The sequence below is a fragment of the Drosophila albomicans genome, chromosome X, assembly GCF_009650485.2.
Source record: "Drosophila albomicans strain 15112-1751.03 chromosome X, ASM965048v2, whole genome shotgun sequence".
Lineage (NCBI taxonomy): Eukaryota > Metazoa > Arthropoda > Insecta > Diptera > Drosophilidae > Drosophila > Drosophila albomicans.
Window position 1 is genome coordinate 24,389,881 of NC_047627.2, and position 27,614 is coordinate 24,417,494.

The 27,614-nt window shown below is 35.2% G+C and overlaps 1 protein-coding gene across 7 annotated transcripts in view; it reads right to left on the minus strand.

The window, feature by feature from the left end:
* LOC117578213 (fasciclin-2) overlaps nt 1-27,614 on the minus strand; it is a 105,982-nt gene that overhangs the window by 26,612 nt on the left and 51,756 nt on the right. For 4 of the 7 annotated variants that reach the window (XM_034263580.2, XM_052006824.1, XM_034263583.2 and 1 more), the window contains exons 3-4: nt 2,241-2,415; nt 2,094-2,141 (exon numbers count right to left, since the gene is read on the minus strand). In XM_034263580.2, coding sequence (XP_034119471.1) covers nt 2,094-2,141; nt 2,241-2,415 — 223 coding nt within the window. The remainder of the gene's footprint in view (nt 1-2,093; nt 2,142-2,240; nt 2,416-27,614) is intronic. The other 3 variants (XM_034263584.2, XM_034263582.2, XM_052006833.1) reach the window with 1 other exon arrangement.

Genomic DNA, 27,614 nt, shown 5'->3' on the forward strand with positions numbered 1-27,614 from the left:
TTCAACTGTAATTGATTAACTTAAGCAGTTCACTGTGCCCTATTACAGGGTATTATTTTTATTGCGACTCTGTTGCAAGAGTGTGGAGTGGAAATCGTTTTACTATAAATAAAATTTCTAAATCATAAAACCTTTAGCTTTAACTTTCATCTTCATCTACAACTGTTAAAATTTGCCCAATTACAGGGTATCACAATTGCCAACCAATCCACGACTGGCAGCTGACCAAGTGAAGCGCGGAGGCGTCGTTGTCTGCCGCAGAACTATTGCCAACTTAATCGCTTTAATTAACTGGAGCTCTAGTTGGAGTTGGAGTTCGACTCTTGGCCAGTTTTCTGGGGTCTGGAAAAACGCACATTTTTGCAGCCTATGGTGGAGGGAAAGGGGGAAGCGGGAAGTGGGCGGAGTTTCGGTTGTGTTTTTGGGGTTTTGTGCCCGGTTTGGCAGCTTAATTACATTTCGCGCCTGCAAGTATGCAACGCTTTGCTGCTGCTGCTGCTGTCGAAAACTTCATTTCAGCATATCGGCCTCCCCTCCCCGCTTACCCCTCACTCAATCCATGCAGCTAGGCACTGCAATGCGTATTGTGTGTGGGAGAAGGGCAGCAACAAAATAAAAGGGGGAAAAAAAACGGAAAGTATAGAGAAAAGCAAACACAAAACAATCTGCGCAGCGTTGCCAGACTTCGTTTTGTTTCAGATTTTCGGCCTGCCAAATTAAATATTGCAGCACTCCGACTGCGTGTGTGTGTGTGTGTGTGTGTTTCGGTGCGTGTGCCACGAAATGCGGCAGCAACGTTCGACCAAATTGAAAAGTTGCCCGCCCCCCTTTCAAAAAAATAACAACAATGCGAATGTTGCCTGCTGCTCTGTTGATTTCTGCAGTGCAGCCCTGGGGTTAGAGTTTCGTTCGTTCGTTTATTAAGTTCCCCCCAAAAAAAACTCGTTGCAAAAATACTCAAAGAACATTATTAATTTAACACATTCTCCTTTTTTTGTTGTTACTTTGACACAAAAGCTGAATCGAAAAATGTGGCAACCATATGCAGAAATTCCGATTATTTTGAGTGACGGATAAAAAGACATTCAACTGAACATATTAATTCGTGTACAACTTTTCAACGGTAATGCTGGCAACCCTGGCCGCCTGCACTTAAGCTTAGCTATGCTTCGTTTCTCTGGCTTCTTGTTAAGTTGGCTGCGCTTGAGCCGCATTTTATTTTCTTGCTCTTGTTCTTGCTCTTGCTCTTCTACAAGAGTTGAGTTGACAACGGGCTCTTGATTATTTTGCAAAGTACTACGTTAAGTTGGCAGCGCTCGAGCGTTAAGTTGACTGCATCTTGAGCTAGTTAAGTTGGCTGCACACTTGAGCATATTATGTGCTCGTTAAGTTGGCTGCGCTTGGCGCTTGGCGCCTGGCTTTATGCAAAGCAGTATTAATCACAGAGTTGTTTTTGGTTTTTTCTAAATATGTATTTTGCATGCTCACGACAATAATAATGAAACAAAAAAGTATGAGCTGATGTGTTGAATAAATATATAATTTTCTGTAACTAACTGTCAAATGCAGTTGAGATTAGTAGACTAAGACAACTAATTACGTTACAAACGTAACTCGGTTACGTCACTGTTACGTTACGTTATACGTTGTGATAGGTTACGTTACGTTAGAGTACAATTATGCATGTGACATGAGCGCAGCTCTTGAATTAGTGTTTGCATGATAACTGATGCGAGATGTGAGAGGGTATTGGTGAAGTGGATGGGAGGGGGAGAGGGGGAAATGAATGCTACGTTACGTAATGGACCTAGGCATGAGGCGCACGCTGAACAACATAAAAAAATGGCAACACAACAAACGGTTATCAAAAAATATATATTGAATAAAACATATCAAAAATCAAATCAAATCCGAAAACATGCCGGCAAACAAAACAACGGAGCGACTTTTAGGGAAAATGGGGGAAAAATGGGGAAATTACGTAGTTGTTGCTGCGGTTGTAATTGCGGTTGCACTTGCTGTTATATTTCTACGCAAACGTAACGAACTTTAGTTGTTTTTGTTGTTGTTGTTCTTTTTTTGTCGGCACTTACACATTCTTTTTATTCCCCTTGTAATCATAAAGTGGATCATAAACGCCCCTACAGAAATAATATAACAAGTTGTGGGTGTGAAATAAAAAATAAACACACACTCAACCAGACAGAAAGAGAGAGGGATAGAGAGAAAGCGAAACTTACGGCTTGGGCAGAATCGGATTGTTCTGATTATCCTTCCACTGCAGATCGGTGACGAGAGCTTGATCCGGCACATTGGGTCGACAGGTCAAAATGAGGGGTTTACCCACTGGCTTCCTTTGCTCCGCCTGCTTCGGGAATATCTCCAGTATGGGCGTCTGTTGTGCGCTGCTCAATTCTGTAAAGCGAACAAAAAACAACGGTGCAAAAATGCGATGAATAAAAGTTTTACTTTGTGTGTATATTGCGTTTAATAGGTTTTTGTTTTTGTTGTTGTTTTGTTGTTGGTATACCCTAGGATAGTGCTGAAGTCAAAAAGGGTTGTTTAGTTTTAAGTCAAACTGAATCATATTTCAACAATAAATGAGAAAACTGTATTTAAATTTATATTTATAAAACTCATTTTGCATAGTCGACAAGCTGTAGAAATATACCAAATTAATATACCACAAAAATACTAAAATATACCGTAGACTATAATTGGTATATTAAAATAGTAAAACACTCGAAATGTGGTATTCTTAAAATATACCAAATTAATATACCTCAAAAATACTAAAATATACCGTAGACTATAATTGGTATATTAAAATAGTAAAACACTCGAAATGTGGTATTCTTAAAACATACCAAATTAGTATACCATAAAAATACTAAAAATATACCAAAGACATAAATTCAAAATATACCAAAGAGTACAATAAACAAATATCCTAAAATATGCCAGTGACTGTATATTGGTATATTTAGTATATTATTAAATTTTCAAATATTACCATCAATTTCAGCAGTGAAACAATAAGTGAGAAAATTCTCAATTATAATTCAAGTCTAGCCATAAATAATTTAATTAAATTTCCATTTTGCAATTATGAAAATAAATTTCATTACCGGAAATATAAACCAAGCTATTAATGGTAACAAATATAATTGAAGTGTGCAATAATAATATAAATTTCATTAGATGAAAATATAAGTCTAGCAACAAATAAGAATATTAAATTATTCTTTTCAATTGCGGAGAATATTGAATTGCATTTTTGATAAATTTCATGAGTGAAAGCAGTAGACGAAAATTTAAATGTTATTTTTATTTAGTAAATTTGTATTTACGAAAATAAGTTTCAACCGAATTAAAAATGCAATGAGATTTCATTAAATTTCAAAGCGAGTTTTCTCCCCCAAAACTTTTTTGTTGGGAAAGGGTCTCAGCGAGTCAACACACGATCAGAATTTCCTTTTTCTTAATGCGTTTTTATTATATTTATAATTGTTGTGTGTGCGTCAGTCATTTAACTTTAAATGAAATTAAATTTTAAAGAAAGTTCTCACAAATTTTTCGTTGTGAAAGGGTCTCAGCAAGTCAATACATGGATAAATTTTCCTTATTTTTATGCGTTTTTATTATATTTATAATTGTTGTGTGTGCGTGAGTAATTTAAATTTAAATTAATTTTAATTGCCACTTGCGCACAAAGCTAAAGGGCTTCACTCGAGGCGTGGCGAGGGGCGTAAAGTGGGCGTGGCAGAAGCTATTTGGCGCATCTGCAAAGCACAGAGACACAGAGACACAGACTCAGACACAATGCCACAACACTTTTATCCATGTGTGTGCGGCTCTGTGTGTGAATTATTAATTAAAGCGAGCGAAAGAGAGTGCGAGAGAGAGAGAAAGTGAGTGCGAGAGAGATGGAATTTTCATAATAAGCCATCATAAAATGCATTTGCTGCCGGGTTGCAAAGATGGCAGGCAGCCAAACGCTTTGCTCCACATAACCTCACATTAAATAGTTACGGCATTATTACACTCGCATATTTTACGGCACTGAGTTATATTAGTTTTGCTTTCTTTAATTGACGCTAATAAATAAATGTGAGTTTTGTTTGGTTTTGTTCTGAGTTGATTTTGAAAGTGAAATTTTAAATATAGAAAATGTCACAGACTGAATTTCTGGTGTTTACGATTTCGTTTGCTAATAATTACAAATTCTGATCAAGTTTTTTGATATTTTCCTAATATAATAATGTAATATAAAATTCAGTATTTCATGGCTAATAAATAAATTAAAGTATTCTTCTTTTTTTCTTGAGTTGATTTTGGGAATAAAATTCAAATATGGAAGATACTAAATATTGAACTACAAAAATTCGAATATTTTGCTTAGCATAAATAAAGACGACTTTGTTTTGTAATGAGTTGATTTTGAAAGTAAAATTCAATTTGCTAAGCATTATTAGCTAATGAAAAAAATTCAAATATATAAAAAAGGATAAAATTTAGAGTACTTTGTTTAGCATTTGTAGCTAATAAATAAAGTCGAGTTTGTTTTGAAATTCAATTTTGCAAATGAAATTTGAATATAGATTATATCATGTATTGAAGCATACAATTTCGAATAATTTGCATTTTTAGCTAATAAATCATTTCTATTTGGAAATTTAATTTAAATTTTAGAATACTTTTTTGCTTGATTTGAATATAGAAAGAAGCATAAAATTTAGAGTACTCTGTTTAGCATTTGTAGAGCTAAAATAGTTATAGCTAAAAATATGATAATTAGCTGTGTATGCTTGGATCTCTTCTATGCCACAAACTGAGGCACGTTGCTGCAGCTGCAGAGTGTGCGCGTAAAAAATAATTGGCAAACATTGTTGTCTTGTTTGTTGTTGTGTTGTTTCTTGTTTCGCGTTGGTCTTACACTAATTGCGGTCAATTAGGCGCGTCTCTTTTGCGTTGCAAGTTCAACAACTTGCCACAAAGTGTTGTCTGTTTGTCTGAGTGCCCCATCATTGCCCCATTTTCATGATCATTTTCGTTATTGTTGTTCATTTTGCATTTTCCATTTCATTCACATTTTCATTTCGTACTTTGCGGCAATTAAATGTATTTGGCTATTTGTTTGACACTTTATTGAAGCTGCTTCCAAGCTAAAGCTCAAGCTGAGCTCATTAAGCGGCCAAGAAGTTGGCTTTGTTGTTGTTGTTGTTTTTTTCGGGGTAAAGCCTGCGGTTAATGTGCGCCACTTAAGAGCGAAATTTATGTACGTTGAATGGTCACAAGCGGGGGCAGCAGCTGCAACTTGGCAGCTGGCTAAACAGCAGATAATGTGGCACGATGTGGCACGGTGTGGCATGTGGCATCGGCGACTGGCTTTAGTTTGGCTCTTCTCTCTGCCAAACGCATTTATCTCTCAACTTAATGGTTAATGCCAACTTTCTCCCTTCTCTCTTCTCTCTTTCCCTTCCCCTACCTAAAGGATTGCCCTCGATTTTAATTTTTTGCCATCATCAAAACATGAAACACACACACAGAGAGATTCTCACACTGCACACTCGAGTGCATTATTCATTTAATGTAAACGAGTGCAACACTCGCACTCATAACACTCACACAACACTCACAACCGCATTCACACGCATTTGCGAGTGCCACTTTGATACGCATTTTCCTTATGCGTCTTCCTGTTTGTTTTTTTTTTTTTTAATTTTTGTAGCACACAAACACACACACTTTCCTTTTGAGCTGCTATTTTTTGTGGCTCAAAATGTTTGTCTCATTATACTTTTGAATAGATGCAATACAAAACAATTTCAATTATGAAATAGTATTTTTAAATACCATTTTGGTACAATTTATAAAAATTCTTTGACTTCATTTAAATTGGAGCCTTTCTTTGTGCTTATTCGTATTAAAAAGTCAGCCACAAAATAAATAATTACGGTTTCAATTTTGAGTATGAAATAGTATTTTTTATTTAGATAAATTCCTTGTCTAAATTGAATTTCTTTAATTACAACTTTGTGTTTTCTATTCTTTAGCATATTGCGAAGTGTATGAAAAAATAATCAATACAATGATATATAGTATTTTTAGTATTTAGTATTAAGTATTTCATTAGTATTTTGAAATACCATTTTGCTATTATTTGTAGAAAATTGAAGGCTTTATTGAAGTTATATCTGTGTTGCCTTTGTGTTTCCTATTCTTTACAAAATTAAAAAGCAGGAAATAAAATAAACAAATTCACTTTAAATTTCAACTATGAAATGGTATTTTGTTAATACCATTTTGATATAATTTAGTTATATTCTTTGACTCTATTAAGATTCTTTTAATTTGAACTCTCTTGTTTATGTATTTCCTATTTTGTAGAATATGCAAATTATGTAACTATTTCTTGAACTACAATTTAGTATTTTGGCTTCTTTTTAATTACTACTTTCGTGTTTTTTTTACTTTTCCTTGCACTATTTTTTAGAGTATTTGCAGTTCGTTGTTGTCTTGCACTTAAATTCAGTTTCAGCTTGTTTATATATTGTTTTATGAGTTTTTTGCTGCTGCTGCTGCTGGTGTTTGTTTATTTCTTTTGCTGGGCAAAATGAATAAATTGTGGTCGACGGCATTAAAACTGAGCGCAATGCCAAAAAGCAGCGCGTCAAGTGGCTCGCAAAATTAAATATGAGAAATTTATATGCAACGCTGCCTTCTTCCCACATTTTTTTTTTAAACAATTTTTTGTGTTTTTTTTTTTTGCATGCAATTAATGCATGCTGCAAAATGGCGCCACAACTCAGCAGAACTTCGAGTGAGAAGAATAATAATAATATGATGAAGAAAGCAATGCGAAGAATTCTAATAATGAGACAAGCAAAACTCTTCATTACATCAAAAGCAAACAACAAATGCGAAGTTTGTTGATTACAAAATATTTGCCTAAACAAGTTCTGCATATTTTATAAATATTTCATTAATATAAATATAATTCGTTCAAGTGCATTGCAATAAAGTGAATTTTAGCTCTATATTCATTTGATATAACTATGAAATATTTCATTAATAACAAAAATACTTTGAACAGAAGAACTGTAGAGAAAATCTGTCTACAAAATATTATACTCCATGTATTTGGAAACTGTTCTGGACATTCATTAAAACATGAATATAATTATCTATTTATTTGTCGAGTATTTGAAAATCTATCAGACATTTTTAAGATGTAATTATTGCATATTTCATAGGTATCAAAAATACTTTTGACTGTTTAACAGAATGAATGTAATTCTAAGTATTTGAAACTCTGCTAAACATTCTAAAGAATGAATACAAATCAAACTTTTTAATATCAAAAATACAAATCAAACTTTTTAATATCAAAAATACTGAAAACTTACAGTCCAGTGTGCTCTTTTAAAATATACCAAATTAATATACCGCAAAACACTAAAATACACCAAAGATTATACTTGGTATACTGACAAAATATACCGCACAGTATACCACATAGTAAAAAAATATACCACATAGTACAAAATATACCACACAGTACACAATATACCGCACAGTACAAAATATACCACATAGTACAACATATACCATAGGATGCAAAATAAACCACATTGTATAAAATATACCACATAGTAAAAAAAATATACCACATAGTATAAAATATACCACACAGTACACAATATACCGCACAGTACAAAATATACCACATAGTACAACATATACCATAGGGTGCAAAATAAACCACATAGTATAAAATATACCATATAGTATAAAATACAAATATAACATAGCACAAAAATATACGAGATTGTCAGCTAAAGCAACTAATATACTATATCTCTTTCTCTTATAGTGAGTCTCTGGGATCTAGCTAAATTTCCAAATGTTTGGCAAACCCCATCAAGCTGTTCATATGCTGCATTGTAGAGTAGAGTGTGTGTGTGTAGTTGGCAGTGAGTTGTGCGCGCTTCAAAGTCGACAACAACGAACCAACGAACGAATAAACGAACGGCTGTTGCACCGGGCGTATGCTTAATTTATATTTATTTTATTTTAAATGCATGCTGCATAAATAAAGGCGCACACACACACACACACACACACACGAGTGCTTTATCTTTTGTGCACTCTATGTGTGTTGTGTTGTGTATGTGTGTGTGTGTGTGTGTGTATGAGTGTGCGTGGGAGGTTTTTCCTGCGCCGCATAAATAAACAAGCGGTTAAGAATTATCGTGGGCAAGCGACGCATGCGATACGTGAAAACGCAACACAAGACAAAGAGCAAGAAAGAGAGAGAGCGAGAGAGAGAGAGAGATCAAAAGAGAGAGCGAGACAGCAAAGCCATTGGCTCACATTTGGCCATCTGGCATTTCCTTGGATTGTCCTGCAGTCGGCATTTTATAGTAATTCATTGCGCTCAGCTCGAGTGAAAATATTGTTGAAAAACAATTAACAATTGCACATTAAAAATTGCCAAATAAAAATAAGGGCCAATGGGCAAATTAACACACACACACACGCACACACACACACACAGAGAGAATCGCTTTAAGTGCTGCAAATTATGTGCATTAAAAATGAGAGGCGCAACGAGACTTTTACAATATTTTAATGTGTGTACATAATCTTTTGGGGATCCACATACATACATAATTAAATGTGTAATAATAATAAATATTCATTTAAAAATTATTCGTTTTTTCGTTTTTTTTTCAGGCAGTTCGTTTCTTTCAATTGAATTGAATTTTAAGTCAAGTTTAATATTCTTATAATTACGTTGAATATTTAAGAATTATTTATTTTGAATTAAATTGAATTTAAAGTTTTGATTATTATTTGAAGTTGAATATTTTTAACGTTATATTTTATGTTAAATTTTTCAGTCTTTAGTTTAAAATTCTTTAATGTCCGTATTGAAATTTTTTATTCTCAACATTATATTTATATATGTACAATTTTTGAGTCTTTCCTAACATTTATTTAAATTCCATTTAAAGTCAAAGCTTGGATTTCCAGAGTCAAATTTTCAGTTAGTTATCAAATACTTGAGTATTATTTTTTTAAGCTATTTAAGCAAATAGTTTTTCAACTGTTTCTTAAATTTCTGTATTTGAAACTTAACATTTGAATTCGTTTATTTGTAGCATATATAAATATGCAATGTTATTTCTGCTACTTTTAGCATATTTTTACTAGTTTTTCTCACTATTTTCTTTTTTTTTCTGCTCAATTTTATGGCTTGTGCAAGTTGAAATTAATATTTGTTTGCGCCAAAAAAGTTTTGTGTGCCAAAAGCGAGCCACCAAAAATGTTGATTTATGTAATCTCCCCCTCCCCCCCGCTGCTTAGTTGGCCGGTAAAAGTTAGTTTTTGAATTATGGCACAGCAGAAGAAAAAAACGAAAACGAAAACAATAAAAAAAAAAGAGAGACAGAGAAGGGAAATGCGTAAAGAGCGTTAGGCAAATATTGTGCAGCAATATTGAGCTGCCATTTGCAAAGACCATTTCCCTTCCTCCCCCCCTCCCTTCTTTTCACTCCCCTCTCCCTCGGTTGTCAACCATTTGAAATGCAAGACGTGCTCAAGTGTTCGGCACGCCCCCGGTTAATGGGCGACAACTAAAAATACCCAGAAAGAGTGAGAGAGAGAGAAGAGCTTTTAAATTTAGGCCCCGTCTGGTGAGGCACTTATGTTCCTTTTGGGGGTAGATCAAACGGCCGCCGGCGGCGTTGCCAGATTGTCGATCGAGTGTGCGACTATTTCGCAAATTCGCCAAGGACACAGAGAGAGAAAGAGAGAGAGAGGAGGTGTCTCATGCCTTGTTGAGCATATACGTAATAAACATTAGAGAGGAGAGGCGAAGCAAGTGTTGCACAGACATGTTTGGCATATTTGATGGCATACTTTTAGAGGCATGTGCCACAGACGCGTTCTTTTTTTTTTTAACGCCTTTCGCCTGCTTGGCTTGCCAGTCACACACACACACACACACACACACACACACACACACACACACACACACACACACACACACACACACACACACACACACACACACACACACACACACACACTGAAACACCGACACTAACGCATTGCATATACAAATATTGTGCAATCTCGTCTCGAATTTCAAGTTTTATTTGCACTCGTTAGGCATTTATTTTTTGCACATTCAAACATGTTGCATACTTTTGTGCGCGCCACGAAATTGGAGCAGCCAACTTCAAGTGGTCGCCCACGTCGCGTCACTGTCTCCGTCTGTCTGTCTGTCCGTCTGCCTGTCTCTCTGTCTGTCCATCTCTTGCTGTCTGTCGCATGCCCTTTGAATTCACAAATGTGCCACACTCACACACACACACACACACATTCTCACACTCACACACATTCTCACACTCACACACAACAACAAGGCAACAAGGCAACAGACGCCCTGAGCCATTGAGTCTTTCTATACACGGCGGCAGGCAGCAGCGACATTTGTCATTGACAGTTTTCCATATACCCTGTGTGCATGTGCAGGGCGGGTATAATGTATTGCAAGATAAGCTACTTGAAGATTATTGAACAATAAAAGTAATGATCCCTATTGATTTTCGATTTATAGATTTTCTTATTATTATTCCCAAGACATACAAAATAAATATACCTTAGATATACTGAAATACACTATACACTTCTGGTATATTAATATAGCACTCCTCAGAGCGAAAAATATACCACATTGTACAAAATATACCAAATTGGCTTGTATGACAACTTATTTCTTAATGTTGTCCCTTTCTCTACACATATTTCACATAAATGTAAGTCATGTTAGTTTCCCTTTTCCTACCTATTTGGATTTCAGATTAATGTTAATCAATATAATATTATTTAGTTATTAATACATCTCTGTTTTATCTCCTATTTATTCTTCAATGATTCATTTATACTTTTTTTTCTGCTGTTTCTCATTTTAGTAGTAGGAGTTTTTTATAATAATCTCTCTATTTATCTATCTCTCCGTTTTTTCCTACTTACTCTGCCATCATTGATATACTCTTCTACTTTTTCAGATTTCAAATTAATGTTAGTCATGATAGTTTTGTATAATTATCTATAACTATTTCTTAGTTTTTTTTTTCCTAATTTTTCCTAAATTTCAGATCAATATAACTCGTGATAGTTGTCTATAACTATAATTCATTTATCCTTTTTTCAGATCAGTGTTAGTCATCATAGTTTTATAATTCATCTATCTATCTATCTATTTATTTCTCTTATTTTTCTAATTCTTCTCCTATCATTATTTATCGTACTTATACTTTTGTATACTTAACTATCTATTTCTTTTTTTCTACTTTCTCTAATTTTCAATCAATTTATCTCGTGATAGTTTTCTATAACTATCTAACTCTTTTTTCCCCCAATTTTTCTCCTCCCTTTCCAGGGTATTCCCGCAGTCCAGCAGCTACGAAAAAAACAGTCTGCTCCTTTTTTTTATGTGTGATTTGACTTAAAAATTGCATACGCTCAGCCGCCAAGTGTTGTCGTCTCCCATCTCTGTAGATGGGGCACACATCGAAGTACGTGGGAGCTGGAGTGAGAATAGAAGAAGCAGAAGCTGAAGCTGGAACTGAATGGAGGAGAAGTGGAAGTTACACACACTCCCCTCGAGTGCGTCGTTGTCCATTTGACTGTGAATGGGTTTTGCACACTTGTGCGACTCGTAATTGCTGTCATTTAGGCGCCAGACGATTGCGATTCTCTGCGTCAGACTCCAGCAAGAAAAAAGGCAGCATGAAATCAAGAGAGACACGTGGAATCCACGTGAAGCTCTCTCATTGAAATTTTCGGCACACAATATTTCTGGCATCTTACGAAAATTAAGCAATAAATGTTTTGTTAATATTCTAAATGCTACAAAATGTAAATTCACATTTCTCATTTTCATTTCATACTCGGATTACTTTGCTTGATTAACAACTACGGAAGATGTGGACTGAATACAGAAGCTAGAATAATTTGACATCAGAAAAATTAATTTTTTATAAAAGCTGAAGTAATGTCAACTCACAAAATGGTCGGTCTCAGAAAATTCGTTTTATAAAGAACCTAATAGACTTTTCTTCACCTTTTATGTACTAAGAAAGGTCTACTAAAATTAGGAAATAGGTCTTTCAGAACCTTTTACACATCTTTGGCGTAGCTAAGACTCTACTAAAATGAGTAATTGCTTTAATAAAATGTAATTAATGAACATAAATCCAAAACTTCATCACATCCCCTAAAATTCGAAACTGCTTAAAAAAACTAAACTTGACACTACAAAAAAGGGTCTCTTGTAGTCTATAGTAATTAAATTGAGTTCCAAATCTTTAACATATTAACAATAGTTGGAAGGAACTATTGAATAAGTATAGAAGCTAGAATATATATAGTTTAAAGTATGCCTATTAACACACTAAAATACACATGGCACAACAGCCAAGGGTTTCTTGCAGTCTAAAGTTATAAATTGAATTCCTTCTCGTTTACCTATCAACCTCATTAACAAATAGTCAGAAATAAGTATTAAAAAAAAATTTTGACTGAATACAGAAGTGAGGAAAGTTAGTTATATTTAATATAAAGCAATCTGCAACAGAACCTATTAAAATTACTAAAGGGTCTCAGTCAGTCTACAGTATATGAATTTAGTTTCTTTTCTTTTACGTATCAACCTTATTAATAACTGAATAGAAAACGAATATTGACTAAATATGAAAACTAGAATAAGTTCCTTATTAGTTCAGTAAGGTAACACAAAAAAAATTTGAATCTATACAAATTTGAAAAGGGTCTCTTGCAGTCTACAGTATATTAATTGAGTTCTCTTTTTGATAATGACGTTTTCAATCAATTATTTGAATGAAATTTTCACTGAATATAGAAGCGAGAAATAAATAAATTAAAAATAACACAACAGAACCCATTAAAATTAGAAAAGGGTCTCTTGCAGTCTACACTCAGCCGTAGCTTTTGCGCATGAACCACTTTGGCGACTAAGACAATTTTGTGTGGTTGACAGGCAATTTGTTGGCCGCTTTGACTGATTTTGTGGCCTGCACAAAGCACACAGTTGAGTTGTGTGTGTGTGTGTCGAGTTAATTGGTCCAAGCACAAACATTTTGGCAACGGTACAACGGCAAAAAAAAGGAAAGGAAAGAAGGAGGAAAAAAATTGTCGACTGGAAAATTGACCTTCCCCGGAAGAGCGTGGCGAAGGTCAATTTATAATGTGTCTAAAAGTCTAATTGACACAAAATGTCTGCACTTGAAAATGCAAAGCACACACACATACACACATCCATATACACACAGACTGAGTGTGTGTGGGTGTAAAGGGTGTGTTTTGGCCGTTTGCTTGGCGACCCAGAAACACAGAAAGTCAGAAAATGGCAACGTCAAGTGCTTCAATTGCGAGCCAATGCTAATACAAATGAGGTCATTATGAGCGTGAAAAAAGCTAAAAATGTAACAGACACAGAGGGAGAGAGAGAGAGAGTGAAAGAGACAGAGAGAAAAGGAAGGCAACGCGTAATGGCAGACAAGTGGCGACAAAGTAGTTCAAGTTTTTATCTCTTTGTTCTCGCAGTTTAGTTTTTCGGTTGGCCAAAGCCATAAAATGGCTAATGAAAACTTGATGAGCATTTGAACAAGTGGCAACGCTGCCAATCTCAACGAGAAGAAGAAGAAGACGACGACGAAGAAGAAGAAGAAGAAGAAGACGAGCAACCAGTTGCCAAAAACACTAAAGAAAATTGTCTGTGTGGATATCTAATGCAAATGGCGATTAACTGCAAAGTAGTTCAAGAAGTGCAGCAACTTAAAAAGGACAACAGCACTTTCTTCTCTCCTTCTCTCTCTCTCTGTCTCTCTCTCCCTCTTTCGCTCACTCTACTCACAAAGTAAACCTCATAACTGTTAACGCATACGTGACTCAACTAGTCGCACAATTACTCTCTTGATAGCATTTAATTTTTGTCATTCTTCTTTGCGCGACATTTCGTAAACGTTTTATGGCCACAGCTACAGCAAATGAGCTCGCAACTTTGTTAACACTCCAGCTACACTTTTAGTGCACCAAGCACATAATAAATAAACTCGGAAAACTATTTTTTGCAAGCTGCAGTGGAAATACTCTTAGAATTGCCTTTTACTAATTTTATTCTATTACCTAAAATATATAAATAAAATACTACTAAACTATCATAAAAATTAAATTCAATAAGATTAAAAAAAGCTGAATTATTAAAAAACAAAATTATGTAAATGGAATGCAATAAGAAATAATAACAGTTAGAAATAAAATTTTTCGTTTTCCTTAAATCCATACTTTGGATCTTTTGGTCATACTTTTTTTTACTCCTCACTTCCTCAAACACCTCAAAATAAAGGGTTGGAATATCCCTATTCAAAACAATCAAAAATACCATTTCATAAATCCATAACATTAATATAAGTTCTATATAAATGAGATGGTCACACTAGGACTTTCTCTTTCCTGAATCACATCGATTGAATAAGAAATAAAACAGCTTAATATTAGAAATAAAATACTAAATAAGCTCAAATATTGTGGTTTTCCAAAAATTCGTACTTTGCAAAACTTTGGTCACACTTTTTTATGTTTACTCCTTACTTCCTTAAACTTGCTCAAATATTCGTTGTACAAAGTGAAATGTTAAAAGTGGAAAATCAAGCATGAAATTTAAAATATATTTATGGAAGGGCGAATCTTGTATAAGTAATAAATAAAGTACCAAAATAAAGAATCACTCATTACGCAAACTTCTCATATACAACTGCAAATTGCATTCCACTTTTTGCCATGGCTACTGAAAGAGCTGCAAATGTTTATAGCAGAAAATGTGATAAAAGTAATAACTACTCAAAATGTATCTTCAACTGTGCCTACTTCAATTTCTCTCTGTCTCTCTGTATCTCTCTCTCAGTCGCTCTTCTTGGCTGTTAGTAATCCATTAAAATATTCGTTGGCCGTTGAAATTGGCAACTTGGATTACAGTTGAATGGGGAAGGGGAAAGGGGAAGGAGGAGGGACAGAAGTGTAAACAATCTGCAGTCAGTTTGGCAACAATTCAATACATTGAAAGGCAGTTGAGAATTTTCTTCGTATGCTGTGCAAATATTGGATAAGCACTACGGCAAACAACAACAAAGAGAACGAGAGAGAGTGTGAGAGAGAGAGAGAGATAGAGAGAGAGAGAGAGAGAGAGAGAGAGAGAGAGAGAGAGAGAGAGAGAGACGTAGCCAGACAAAGGGCAAACAAACAAATTGCATAAAAAATATGAATAAGAAATTTCCGATGCAAAACACAGAGAAAAAAAAAGAGGAAGAGAATGAGTGCAAAAATAAAGAGTTCAAAGATCAAAAGCTAGCCAAACAAAATGGCGCGAAAATGTTTCGAGCCACCGACAAAAAAGTTTTTCAATCACATTTTTCTATGCAAAGGGCAACACGAAGAGTGTTGATATATATGTGTGTGAGCGAGATAGCAGATCATTGCTGCATATTAAAAAGTAGTTTGGGCAACACGAAAGAGAAGCAAAATCGAAAGCTGCATCGAGCAAAAAAAAAAAGCGCGCTGAAAGTTTCGAGCTTATTATGCGCGCATAACTTTTTCTTATTTTTTTGCCTGGTACCCCGCAAAGTTCTTCCTCCCTCTCTCTCTCCCTCTCTTCGTTCTTGTCTGGCCCCGCGGCTGTGTTTTTAAGTTACTTTGCGTATTAAGTAAACTTGACTGATAAAGTTACCCGCTCGCTCTCTCTCTCTCTCGCTCACACGCCATGTGCGTTGTTCTATAAAATGGCTGGAAAAAGTGAGGTTAGTTTTTTTTCGGGTTTCGGGCTTTGCGTCGCGTGGCTTAAGCAGCAAGCCAAGTTATGTGGCAACTTGTAACAGCACCGCTGATGTACCTCCCCCCTCCCTCTAACCCCCGCCACGCCTCCTTTTCTCTCTATCTCTATCTCTCTCGCTCTGTGTTTTATTTTGCTTTTAAGTGCTTGAATATGTCTTGTTAAGTAAGCAGTTAGTTTTTGATGCATGTTGTGTCTACTACACACTCAGCACACTGCACTTCCCCTCCTCCTCCCTACTCTCTCTCCCTTCCTCCCTTGGCAAAAGTTACAACGAACACAGCCTTCTTCTGCTGCTGCTTCTTATTCTTCTTCTTCTTCTTCGACTAGCCTGGCTTTTTTCCTTGTATTTTCTTCGGAGTATATACCAAAAGTTTTGTGTTGGCTTTTATTTATTTTAGCATGCTGCTGCTGCTTTTTCCAACTTGCTTTCCAAACTTTAAGCAAGCCGTAAAGTCACGCCCCCCGCCCCCTCCCCCAAAACTGTTCGTCTTTCGCATTTTTGGCCAGTCCAAGTTGTTTTTTTTTAAAGCTCTCGGCGGCATGTGTGACATAAGTAAGCCTAAGCAGCTGCCATTTTCAGTGTAGATGCGGCATAGATCCGCGCTAAGGGGCTTACATTATTATAAACTTGGCCAACTTTTTGCTCCTAAGCTCTGCCAGCGACAAGTTTTTCAAGCTTTTTTCAAAAATACAAATCTATGCTCCTCCTCCTCCCTTCCTCACTCCCTCCCTTCCCCTTCCAGGTATTTACACAAATCGCCCGAGGATTAGCTTAGTCGCTGCGAGGCAACAAATTCGCATTAATCATTAACATTCGAATGCGTAACTAGCACGAAATGAGAGCAATTAATATAAATATTAATATTAATACCAATTTGAACCAGTTTGATCGACTATGATGAAATAAAAGCAAAATATTGCGATTTTATACTCCAAAATATACTAAAAACATAACAAAGCTATATTTAGTATATTTATATAGTACTATTGTATTCAAAATATATCATAGGGAACAAAAAGTATATCGAATTATTATAACGAAAAAATACTAAAATATACCATAGACTATATTTGGTATATCTGTATACTGTGACATCACTGTAATATTATAATAGTATAGAGACAAATAGTATACCATACCGAAAAAATACTACAATAAAATAGACCAAAGACTATATATCTGGTAAATCTATACACTACTACATTAATAATATGTCATAGAGAACAGAAAGTATACATAATTAGTATACCAAAAAAATACTAAACTATACTAAAGACTATATTTAGTATATAGATATTCTGTTGTATTAAAAATATACCACAGAATACAAAAGCATACCAAATTTATCTAGCCAAAAATACTAAAATAAAGCTTCGTTTGGTACATTTGGAATACTAATTCATTACCAGCATACCAAAGAGAACAAAAAGTATGCAACATGAATATACCAAACAAATACTGAAACATACTAAAGTCTTTGTTTGGTATATAGATATACAATTGTATACTGCTGATAGTGGAAGGGTAGAAGGGAATTATAGCTTTGGTGTATTTTAAATACAATAGTATATCCATATACCAAATATTAATAATATCAATATACTGTATAGAAATTAGTTTAAATTTATATTTCAATTACAGTCTTTAGACATATATTGTGCACAAAGTCTAGCTCGCACAGTTTGCTGAGATATTCCTATTCAAAATAGCGGTCAGACAGATGGACAGACGGACAGACAGACGGAATGCAGCTGGCCAGCTGTGTGCAGCATCCATTTTGATAGGCGGTTCCGCTCGGCACAAAAGTTCAATTGCATAAATTAACCAAAGCATTGCTGTGCATACAAACTGCCTACCTCAGTGTTCGTCTCTTCTCCACTTTATTGATGCATGCCATGACAATTGATGAGTGAGTGAATGAGAGCGAGAATGCGAACTCATTAAAATGCCATTTAATTAATCATCCCAAACGGCGACCAAATGCTATAATTCAACGCCAGAGAGAGAGAGAGAGAGAGAGAGAGAGAGAGAGAGAGTGAAACTTATGCCTGCTGTCGATTGATTCAGCTGGGAGTAACTCATTAAAACAGCGCCAAGAGTGCAAACTGCAATTGCAACCTCATCAACATTATTCCAACTTCTGCGAGTTGCGTTCAATCATTCGCTTAAGACTTTCAATTAGCTAGTCTTGGGCTGCTCAATTGACTCATAAAACTGCACTCAATAGTTGAGAGCATAAGAGAGAGAGAGAGAGAGAGATGCGAGAGATGGAAGAGAAGTCAATGTCCCCCAATAGAACGCATCAATCAGGCGGCAATCAATCAACAAATTTACTGCGCCTCATCGATCGACAATTTTTAGGAGGCTTTCTACCTGCATTCTGCTTTCCCTTTTCCTTCTTTTTTGTCCCCCTTTTTTTTTGTCAAATTATGCGGCAAAGGCAAGCCATCGATCAAAACTTTGCCGACAAAGTCAGCCTTTCCTTTTATTTTTTTCCTTTTTGCTCTTTGATTTGATGTTCCCCCGTCTTCTGTTTCGTTTACGTTCGACTTTTTTTTTTTTTTTGTGGGTTCTATTGTTTCTAATTCTTGGTCCGCTTTTCCGTTTCCGTTTGCATTTGGGATTTGCAATTTTTGGCGACTTTCGCGACTCGTGACTGCGACTCTCGACTCTCTCAATTGAGCTGTCATCCATGTCATGATGGATGACCAGCAACCAGCAGCAGCAGACTAAACCGTCTGTATAGACTCGTTGTCCAGCTGGCCAGATTCCCAGCCAGAATTTTGAATACCCAAAAACTGTGCACACAAAATACGCACGTATCATTTTGCGTCGCTTGGCAAACTGAGCTGCACTTCAGCGAACTGACTAATAAGACAGATGAAGTGCGGTAAGGGAGTGAGTGATAGAGAAAGAGACAGAGAAACAGAGAGTGTGTGAGTGAGATGACAGCGACAATGCGTTATAGGTGTTTGCAGATGTACATTGAAACGGGAATTGAATTCAAAGTGAAACTCGCTAGGGACAACTTCTCCGAAATATATCCAAAATTTATAATTTGTATTATTATTAAGTTAGAAATATTGAGTCGAAGGCCAGTACTTTTTTTTCTCTAAAATGATATGCAGTATTTAATACTAGATTGAATATAATAAATTAAAAATAAAAACCTGCTCTTTATATAAACATAACTTCATCTTATGTAGTGGAAGTATGAGTTCAGACTAAATCAAGTATTAAATAATACTGAGTATTAAATACTGCTACTTTATGTTAAATCATGAAATAAATACTATTTCATACTAAATCAAGTATTAAATAATACTAAATATTAAATACTGTTTCATTTTAAATTTTAGTATTAAATAATTTCAAGTATTAAATACTAATTAATTTTTAAATTAGTATTAAATAATACTAAGTATTCAATACTATTTCATATTCAATGAAGTTTTGAAAAATACTAAGTATTAAATACTACTTCATATTCAATCAAGTATTAAATACTACTGTATTGAACAATAGTAAGTATTAAATACCACTTTATATTAAATTGGGTATTAAATAATATAAAGTATTAAATAATACTAAGTATTGAAAACTACTTCATATTAACTGAGGTATTAAAAAATACTAAATTCAAATTAAGTATGAAATACTATTTCCTATTAAATTTAGTATTAAAAATACTAAGTATTAAATACAATTTTATTTTAAATGAATGAAATTCTGTATTAAGAAATATCAAATATAAAATAAAAGGAATGTTTTTTAATTTCCAATTAAAAACACTGCCAATTTATAAGCTCTTTTCAATTGGAAGACTTCAGCACTAAAAATATATTGTATAAATTAAATTCGACAAACATTTTAAAAATCTCACATTAAATCCTCTTTTAATGCTGCCAAATTCATTCAGTGTGAATTTTTAGATGCGAATTTTGCAAAATAATCATTTGCAATTAATTAGCTATTAAAAAAAGGAGAGTTTAGCTTTTCAATTAGTTGTTGAACGCATTTTAATAGCATTAGGAATGCATTCGTTTAATAAGCAAATATAATACAAAATATTTGAACGCAATTATTTAAATATAATGCTAGAATTTAATTAAAATTTAAATCCACAATCGATAAGCTTAACAGTTGTGAATGTTTTTCCTATTTTCTATTGAATTCTTGTCAACATAAAACAGGCAACTACAAAGTGGCAATTAAAACGCAATGATTTCGAATCGATTCAATCAAAGTGAAACGAATGCAATCGACACAGTTTTCTATTAATTATTTGTTGGCAGTTTAGCTCAGAGCATAATGCATAAGTTACGAGTGTGTGTTCACTCATTGAAATTCCCCTCAATTAAATAGCAGCTCGCCATCAATAAGAGTATTCAAGAGATACAAGATACAAGATACGAAGATACAAGAATAGATTGATGGATACATTATGCATAACAATTGTCAATTTGTGCTTAACGGTCTCGGTCTCGGGGAAGGTTAAGTGAGTCAGTCAGCTGCTGCTGCTGCTGCTGTTGCTGCTGTTGCATGCCACATGCCACATACATATGCCACAGTTGACAAACAAGAGAGTGTAATAAAAACAATTTGTTATTGCTTGTGGCTACCGTTCATTTGAATTGTTTTTGAAATATTTATACCAAGTGCTCTGCAAGTGAACTCACATCTCTCCCCTCTTCCCCGCCTCACTCGTTCACCCCTCTGCTCAATCAGACATAGACAGAGGATAGAGCGAGAGATGACCGACTAAATTAACACCATCACACAAAGTAATTGACTTCAATTAAAAAATAATTCCATACAAATAGCAGAGCGGTTACATTGCGGTTGTTCAATGCCCATCACATGCTCTAGTTATACCCTGTAGCCATGAAAATCATGACAGAGGGTATGAGAGACTAATTGAGAGAAAGAGACTAGAATGCGATGAAAAGTAAGAAAAACTCAACACAAAAAATAAATAAAAAATACCCTGTAATTTTAGTAGTATGACAATCTTAAATATTATTGCAGACATAAATTTATTTGGTATATGTTACATATGCAATTAAAAGTCAGAAGAACTTAACTACAAATAGAGAAAAATACCCTGTAATTTTAGTATGAAAATACATAATGTTATTTCAGACATAAATAAATTTTGTATATGTTAAATATTTGATTAAAAGTGAGAAAAACTGAACTACAAAAAATGGAATAAAAAATACCCTGTAATTTTAGTATGACAAAACTAAAAATGTTTTCACACATCTTCCTATATATTTTATGTCTCCTCCGTCAATTAATAGAATTACCATAAATTCTGATACAGGGTATCTCATCGTCTATCATTTAGTACCACGTTCTGCAACATTTGCGAGCAGCTAATGAAAATGTGTCTATGTAAATGAAACGCCCAATCTAAAGCAGGGTGACTCAATGTTGTCAATGGAAATTGTTGTAGAATGAGTTTATAAAGAAAAGCAGAGCGAAAGAGAGGAGAGAAGAGAAAAGAAGCTGCAATAACAATAACAACAACAACTACAACCACAAGAAAAACAATTGACACAACGTATAAAACAATTATTCATTCATTTAAAATTCATTTAATGCATGCGGGCGAAAAATTCCAAATACAAATTCAAATTCAAATACAAATTTAAATTCGAATAGCAGCGAATTGAAAACGGTTTGAAAATTGGAAATCGTGTAGCGACATGTTTATGCATGCAAATGAGCAAATTCTCCCACTCGCTGTCTGCAACTTTATTTCAATTGCCATTATAATTAACAATTTCATGTGGTTCACGGAAAAATCACTAAACAGAAAGAGCGAGAGAGAAAAGAGAGAAATGGCGAAATTCGCAATGTAAAATTACAATTGAATTGGAAATTGGCAACTATTGCTAATCAGAACTCAAGTGGAAATTTGATTGCGGTTGGCAAGCAGAGGAGCCAAAGGACATTCAAAAAATATGGCAGCGTTTTACATTTTAATTAAATTGCAACATAATTGAAAAGAGCGAGTGGAAACAAGTATAAAAGCTTGTGGATAGAAATATACTAAATTAATATACCAAACAAAATACTAAAATAAACCCTTATTCGAAAAATATATATTGAAATAATATACCAAAAAAAATACTAAAGTATACCGTAAGCTATGCTTGGTATATTGATATTGCTCGACATTCAAAATATACCACAATGTGGCGGAGTAGCACCAAAATAGTATACACAAAAAATACTAAAAATATACCATCAATAGTATTTGGTATAGACAATATACCACAAGATAGCAGAGTAGGGCGGAAACGGGCGTGACACACACAATAACATCAATAGCTTGAATTGTAAATTGAAATGAAAGCTAGACAAAGTACTCTAATATACCAAATATTATAGTTGGTATATAAAATATACTATACCAAGTTAGCTAAGCTAGTTTATTTGCTGGCTATATTTGGTATATCAATAAAGTCCAAAATATACCACAAGGTAAAAATACTAAAATAGACCAAAAGCTACATTTGGTATATAAAATATACGAAAGAGGACGTATTACAAAAACAAAATCTGATTTCTGATCTGATTTTCAACTATGAACATTGAAAATGGAAAATTGTAATCGAAGCTGATTGAAATTGATAGGCTGAAAGAAAAGGAGTTGCATAATAATAATTCATGCAATTGAATTGAAATGAAGATTGAACTGCTTTTAACTGGACGTGAAGATTTAACTGGAAGTGAAGATTCTCTCGACTTAAAGCCAAGCACAGACAATAATTGATGGGCGGGCGGACAGTGGGCGTGGTCCAGTAAGGTGCTGCTGGCTGTCTCTGGAGTTGGGCCGTTAAATATTTAATTAAATTCACACAAAAACCGCACTTGAAGCAGCAACCGAAGCAGCAGCTGGCCAAGAAAGTAACACACAGTGAAGAGGCGAAGGCGAATGAAATGCTTTTTGTGGTTGGCATTGAAATGAGCAAAATGAGTGAGACTTGCAGAGAGAGAGAGAGAGTGGGGAGAGGGGCAACACTTGAAAATGCCACTGACAACCAAAGAAAATTTATAGCAAAAATTTATGTACTCATTGTTGTTGTTGTTCGTCTAGAGCGAGAGAGAGAGAGGAGAAAAAGTGACAAGCGGCCAGACTAAGGGCTACTTTTTAGGGGGCACTGTTGTTGGACAGTGTACGCAAAAATATTTGCATGCTGCTTATGCTTTTATTGCAAAATATCTGTTACGTCTCCGCTCTCTCGCTTGGGGGCTAAAGATGCAGTCAACAGCAACAGCAGCGGAGCCTGGCAGCTCAACAGACATGTGTCAGCCTCGTTTTTGGAGCTTACCAGGGCGGGGGCAGCAACAAGAGGGGATGGTTAGGGGGGGACGTATTTCTCCATTCATATACGAAAAATATTTTCATGTTTAAATGCTGCCGCGCGGCTCATAAATCACTTGGCAAAATGTGTGTGCCACGTCGAAGGAAGCAGAGAGAGGGGAGGGGAGAGACGAGAGAGAGAAGAGGAGAGAGGGAAGAGGGGAGTGCAACAGCAACTGAGTCTGAATCCTGGCACAGTGCGTCAAGCGTGAAAGAGGCAGCAATTCGTTTGCTAATTTTTCGCAGCCACTGTTGGCGCTGAAGCGTGTCGACAAATGCACACACACACACACACACTCGTACACACACACATGAGAGTCACGCCTACAGCTTTGCTTTGACTGCTGCTGGGCATGCCTCATTTAAATGCAGCAGCCTGGGAATTTGTTGTTTTTCTTGCTTGCAACTTTAATTGTAATAAATTTGCCACATACTTGTCTCGTTCACTTCACCTTTAACCCAAGCCTGGCAGCTGACTGACAGCCGACACTGTTCAAAACCTAATGAGTGAGCATTGCGAGACTATTGATTGAGTGATTGATTGATTGGCTGACTGTCGATGCAGCGTCAAAACGCAGTTGTCAGCTACGCTTCAAAAGAAAAAGTCAAGTTGAAGTGAAAAATGCTACTAAATTAGTGAATAGCACGACAGCAAGATTGATGAGCTGATTGACAGCGAGATTGAAGTCAAGTTGATTGAAAAATACAACTAAAATAGCGTACAATATAACACCTTGATTGATGAGCTGATTGACAGCTATATTTAGGTTGTAGTAAAAAGTGCTGCTAAATTAGCTTACAACATAACACCATGATTGATGTGCTGATTGACAGCGAGATTGAAGGCAAGTTGAAGTGAAAATTGCTACTAGATTAATACAGAGTATGACAGCATGATTGATGAGACATCAAGTTGCTTTGGACATCAAGTTGAAGTAAGAAATTGAATTGACATATACATATATTAAAAATAAATAAATGATTGAACATACATATTTATGAGCATTGCTCAGATTATTGAGTTATTTGGCGCAATGATTGACGGTCTTTATGCATAAAGTTAAAGTAAAAAGAAGTTCAACAATGAATGGCATATTTTACAATAGTATATAAATAATTTACTATATATGAAAGAGCATTGAAGTCAGATTTAAAAGATATTTGAGGAGCTGATTGAAGGACGGATTGAAGTGCTTTGAGTCTTAAGTTAAGGAAGTTCAACATTTGTTTATTTTGATATACTCAATTATTATTATCGTTTTATTAATAAATAATTAGGTATTTGAAAATCATTTAAAATACATATATGTTATATATTCATTAACTGATTTAAAGAGTGATTGAAGTGCTTTGAGCTTAAAGTTAAAGTAGGACAATGTTTAACTTTAATTAGCATATTTGATATACAAAATATTTAATCATTTTAATAGTAATCATTTAAATACATTGAAGAGCATTTGAAACAGAGTGCAAATTTATTTCTTAAGCTGATTGAAGAGAGATTGAAGTTTGTTGAGCAAAAGGAGATAAAATATAATTGAATTATTTAGTTCACAGCATATTTTATTATTTTTAATAGCAAATGCTTTAATATTGTATATTAGCTGAATGAAAGAGAGAATTATAAGAGAGAGCTCAACTTTAATTGGAATATTAATACATTTAATACATTAAAATTTGATTAAATATATTTGCAAGCTAAAACTGTAATTAACTGAAAGTGATTTTCATCGATAATTGTATTCGTTATGAAGAGTTGAATGTAAGTGTTGTGTGTAAGCAAATCAGATTGATTGAAATAAGATTTGACTGTACTTTGAGTTCTTTAACATTGCAACTTTGTGAAGGAGCCAATGAAAGCCAGCTGTGTATAAAATTATCTACTATTTGGCCATATGGGACTGCGACACTGCACTCGCTGCTGTCACCTTATCGGCTGAAAATCTTGGGCACATTAATTGGACCACACACACACAGAGAGAGAGAGAGAGAGAGAGAGAGGCTGGAGAGAAGAGACGCTTATAGAAAAGCTGGCATGTGAATGCAACGACGATGGCGGTTGGGGGTTGGGGGGAATGGATATGCCTTTAATGGCATAAGCAGAGTGCTACTTAAGATGCGACGCTGTGAAAGGTAAGCTGTAGCAACTTGGGAGCTCGGCAACTCTCTCGAAGATACATAGATAACACGTTGCCACATTGAATGAAAAGGATTTTGGCGTGCCAGGCGATGCGCGCTTAAGACGATGATGAAGGAGCTGCCAAAGACGACGTCGACAACGTCGACAACGACAAGGACTCTACATTGGATGCAGTTTGACATGTCATCTCCCCTCTGTTGCACAGCACATGGTGCATGAAAAGTGAAGTGTGGAAACAAAGTGCAGTGCAAAAATGAGGAAAAAAAAAACGAAGCGAAAGAGGAAATGGCAGCAGGAATTCGTGTGAGGGAGTCACGCATCCTTTCAGTCACCCTCTTTGTTGTTGTTGTTGTTGTATTTCATCAACAGTGCCTGCATAATTTTTTTTCCTTCATTCTTTCTCATTTTTTTTTTTATCTTCTTCTGCCCCATGCAGCGTGTGGCGCTATTAACACTTTTGTCATTATCGGGGGCAGATTGAGAGCAGAGTAGAGAAGAGCGAAGCGAAGGCAGCTTAAATGCTACTACAGCAGGTGAGGTGCTCACTGAATGAGTGAGGAGAAGCATCGGAAAACGGATGTGAAGACTTCCGTTTGCCGTTGCAGTAGTCTCTCTCTCTCTCTCTCTCTTTCTCTCTCGCTCTGTCTCTTTCTCTGCACCCGCAGCTTGATGAAGCTATTCGATTTAAATGCAGACACTCCCATAGAGCAGAGATAGGCAAATAGGGGCAACACACAACAAGTAAAACATAGAGAGGGAGGCAGGGATGAAGAAGGGACATTCGCATTCATGTGCACCGAGTGCTCCTGGACGTGGCATGCGTATTCAAGTGTAAGCGAGTTGAAGTGTCATTGCGAATTTGGAGCACAGGACAGCAGCAGCAGAAGAGTTGTGGAGTTGGAGTTGGAGTGTGTCTGGGTGGCCCCTGATGTCCGCTGATTAGGGTTGCCTCCTGCACACACAATGCCCAGAATGACATGACGTGTACAAGTGCTTCTTTTAGCAAAGGGAAATTCCCCTTTTCCCTTCCATTCCATTCCCCTCACTTCAATAGAAAATTTAGGTTACTTTCAATATCGCAGATAATGCTCAACGTTCATGATGAGTCCAGGGTTTGGGGACGCACTGCAACAATGGCATTTGTCTGGCTATCGATACACATTGTTCGATAGTTAACAGAGATAAGCAAACGCAGCTTTGCAAGCTCTTAAATTTCAATTAGTTAAAGCTGCTTATGCATTTTATCGATACTAACAACAGTAAACGCTTAGACGAAAGATTGAGGGCAACAATATGTTAATGAGAGTTATCGATAGTAAAGGAATCGATGGCTAACGAATTAGGAATAGAAAAACATAGCTACAAATGTATGCTATCGATAGTAATCAAGTGTTATGGAACTAAAAACAACAATCGAAAGGTGTTGCATCATTAGCAAAATAGAATAACTTACGAATGGATGTTATCGATAGTAAGCAAATGTTGTATCATTAGCAAAATAGAAAATCAACCTCAGTTTATGAGAATGCATGTTATCGATAGTAATCAAGTGTGTTTGACTGGTTCCATCAATAACGTCAGCTTTTCCAAATGCATCTTATCGATAGTAGTTGAGTGTTATCAAACTAAGCAAATATAACATGAACTTCAGTTTTATGCAAATGAAAGCTATCGATAGTAAATATGTACACTTAAAGCAACAATCATAAGGTGTTACAGCCCTAATATAATTGAATTCCTAGACAAGCTGATCCAAATGCACGTCTTCGATAGTAATCATGTGTTATCGAACTAAGAAAATGTAGCATCAACGTCAGTTTAGGCAAATGAAAGCTATCGATAGTGAATATGTAGGTGTTATTACACTAAAGGTAGCAATTAAAAGATGTTCCATCACTCAGATTATTCAATTCCTATAGACGCTTATACAAATTCATATTATCGATAGTAATCAAGTATTATCCCACTTGAAGCAGCAATCGAAACGTGTTCTATCATTGATAGAATTAAATTTCTACAGAAGCTTATACAAATTCAAGTATTGTTCCACTTAAATCAGTTGCATCACTAAGAAAATTGAATTCCCAAAACAAGCTAATGCATGTTATCGATAGTAATTAGGTAGAGAATCTACTCGAAAAGATGTCGGATCACAGTTTATGTGGCACAAAAC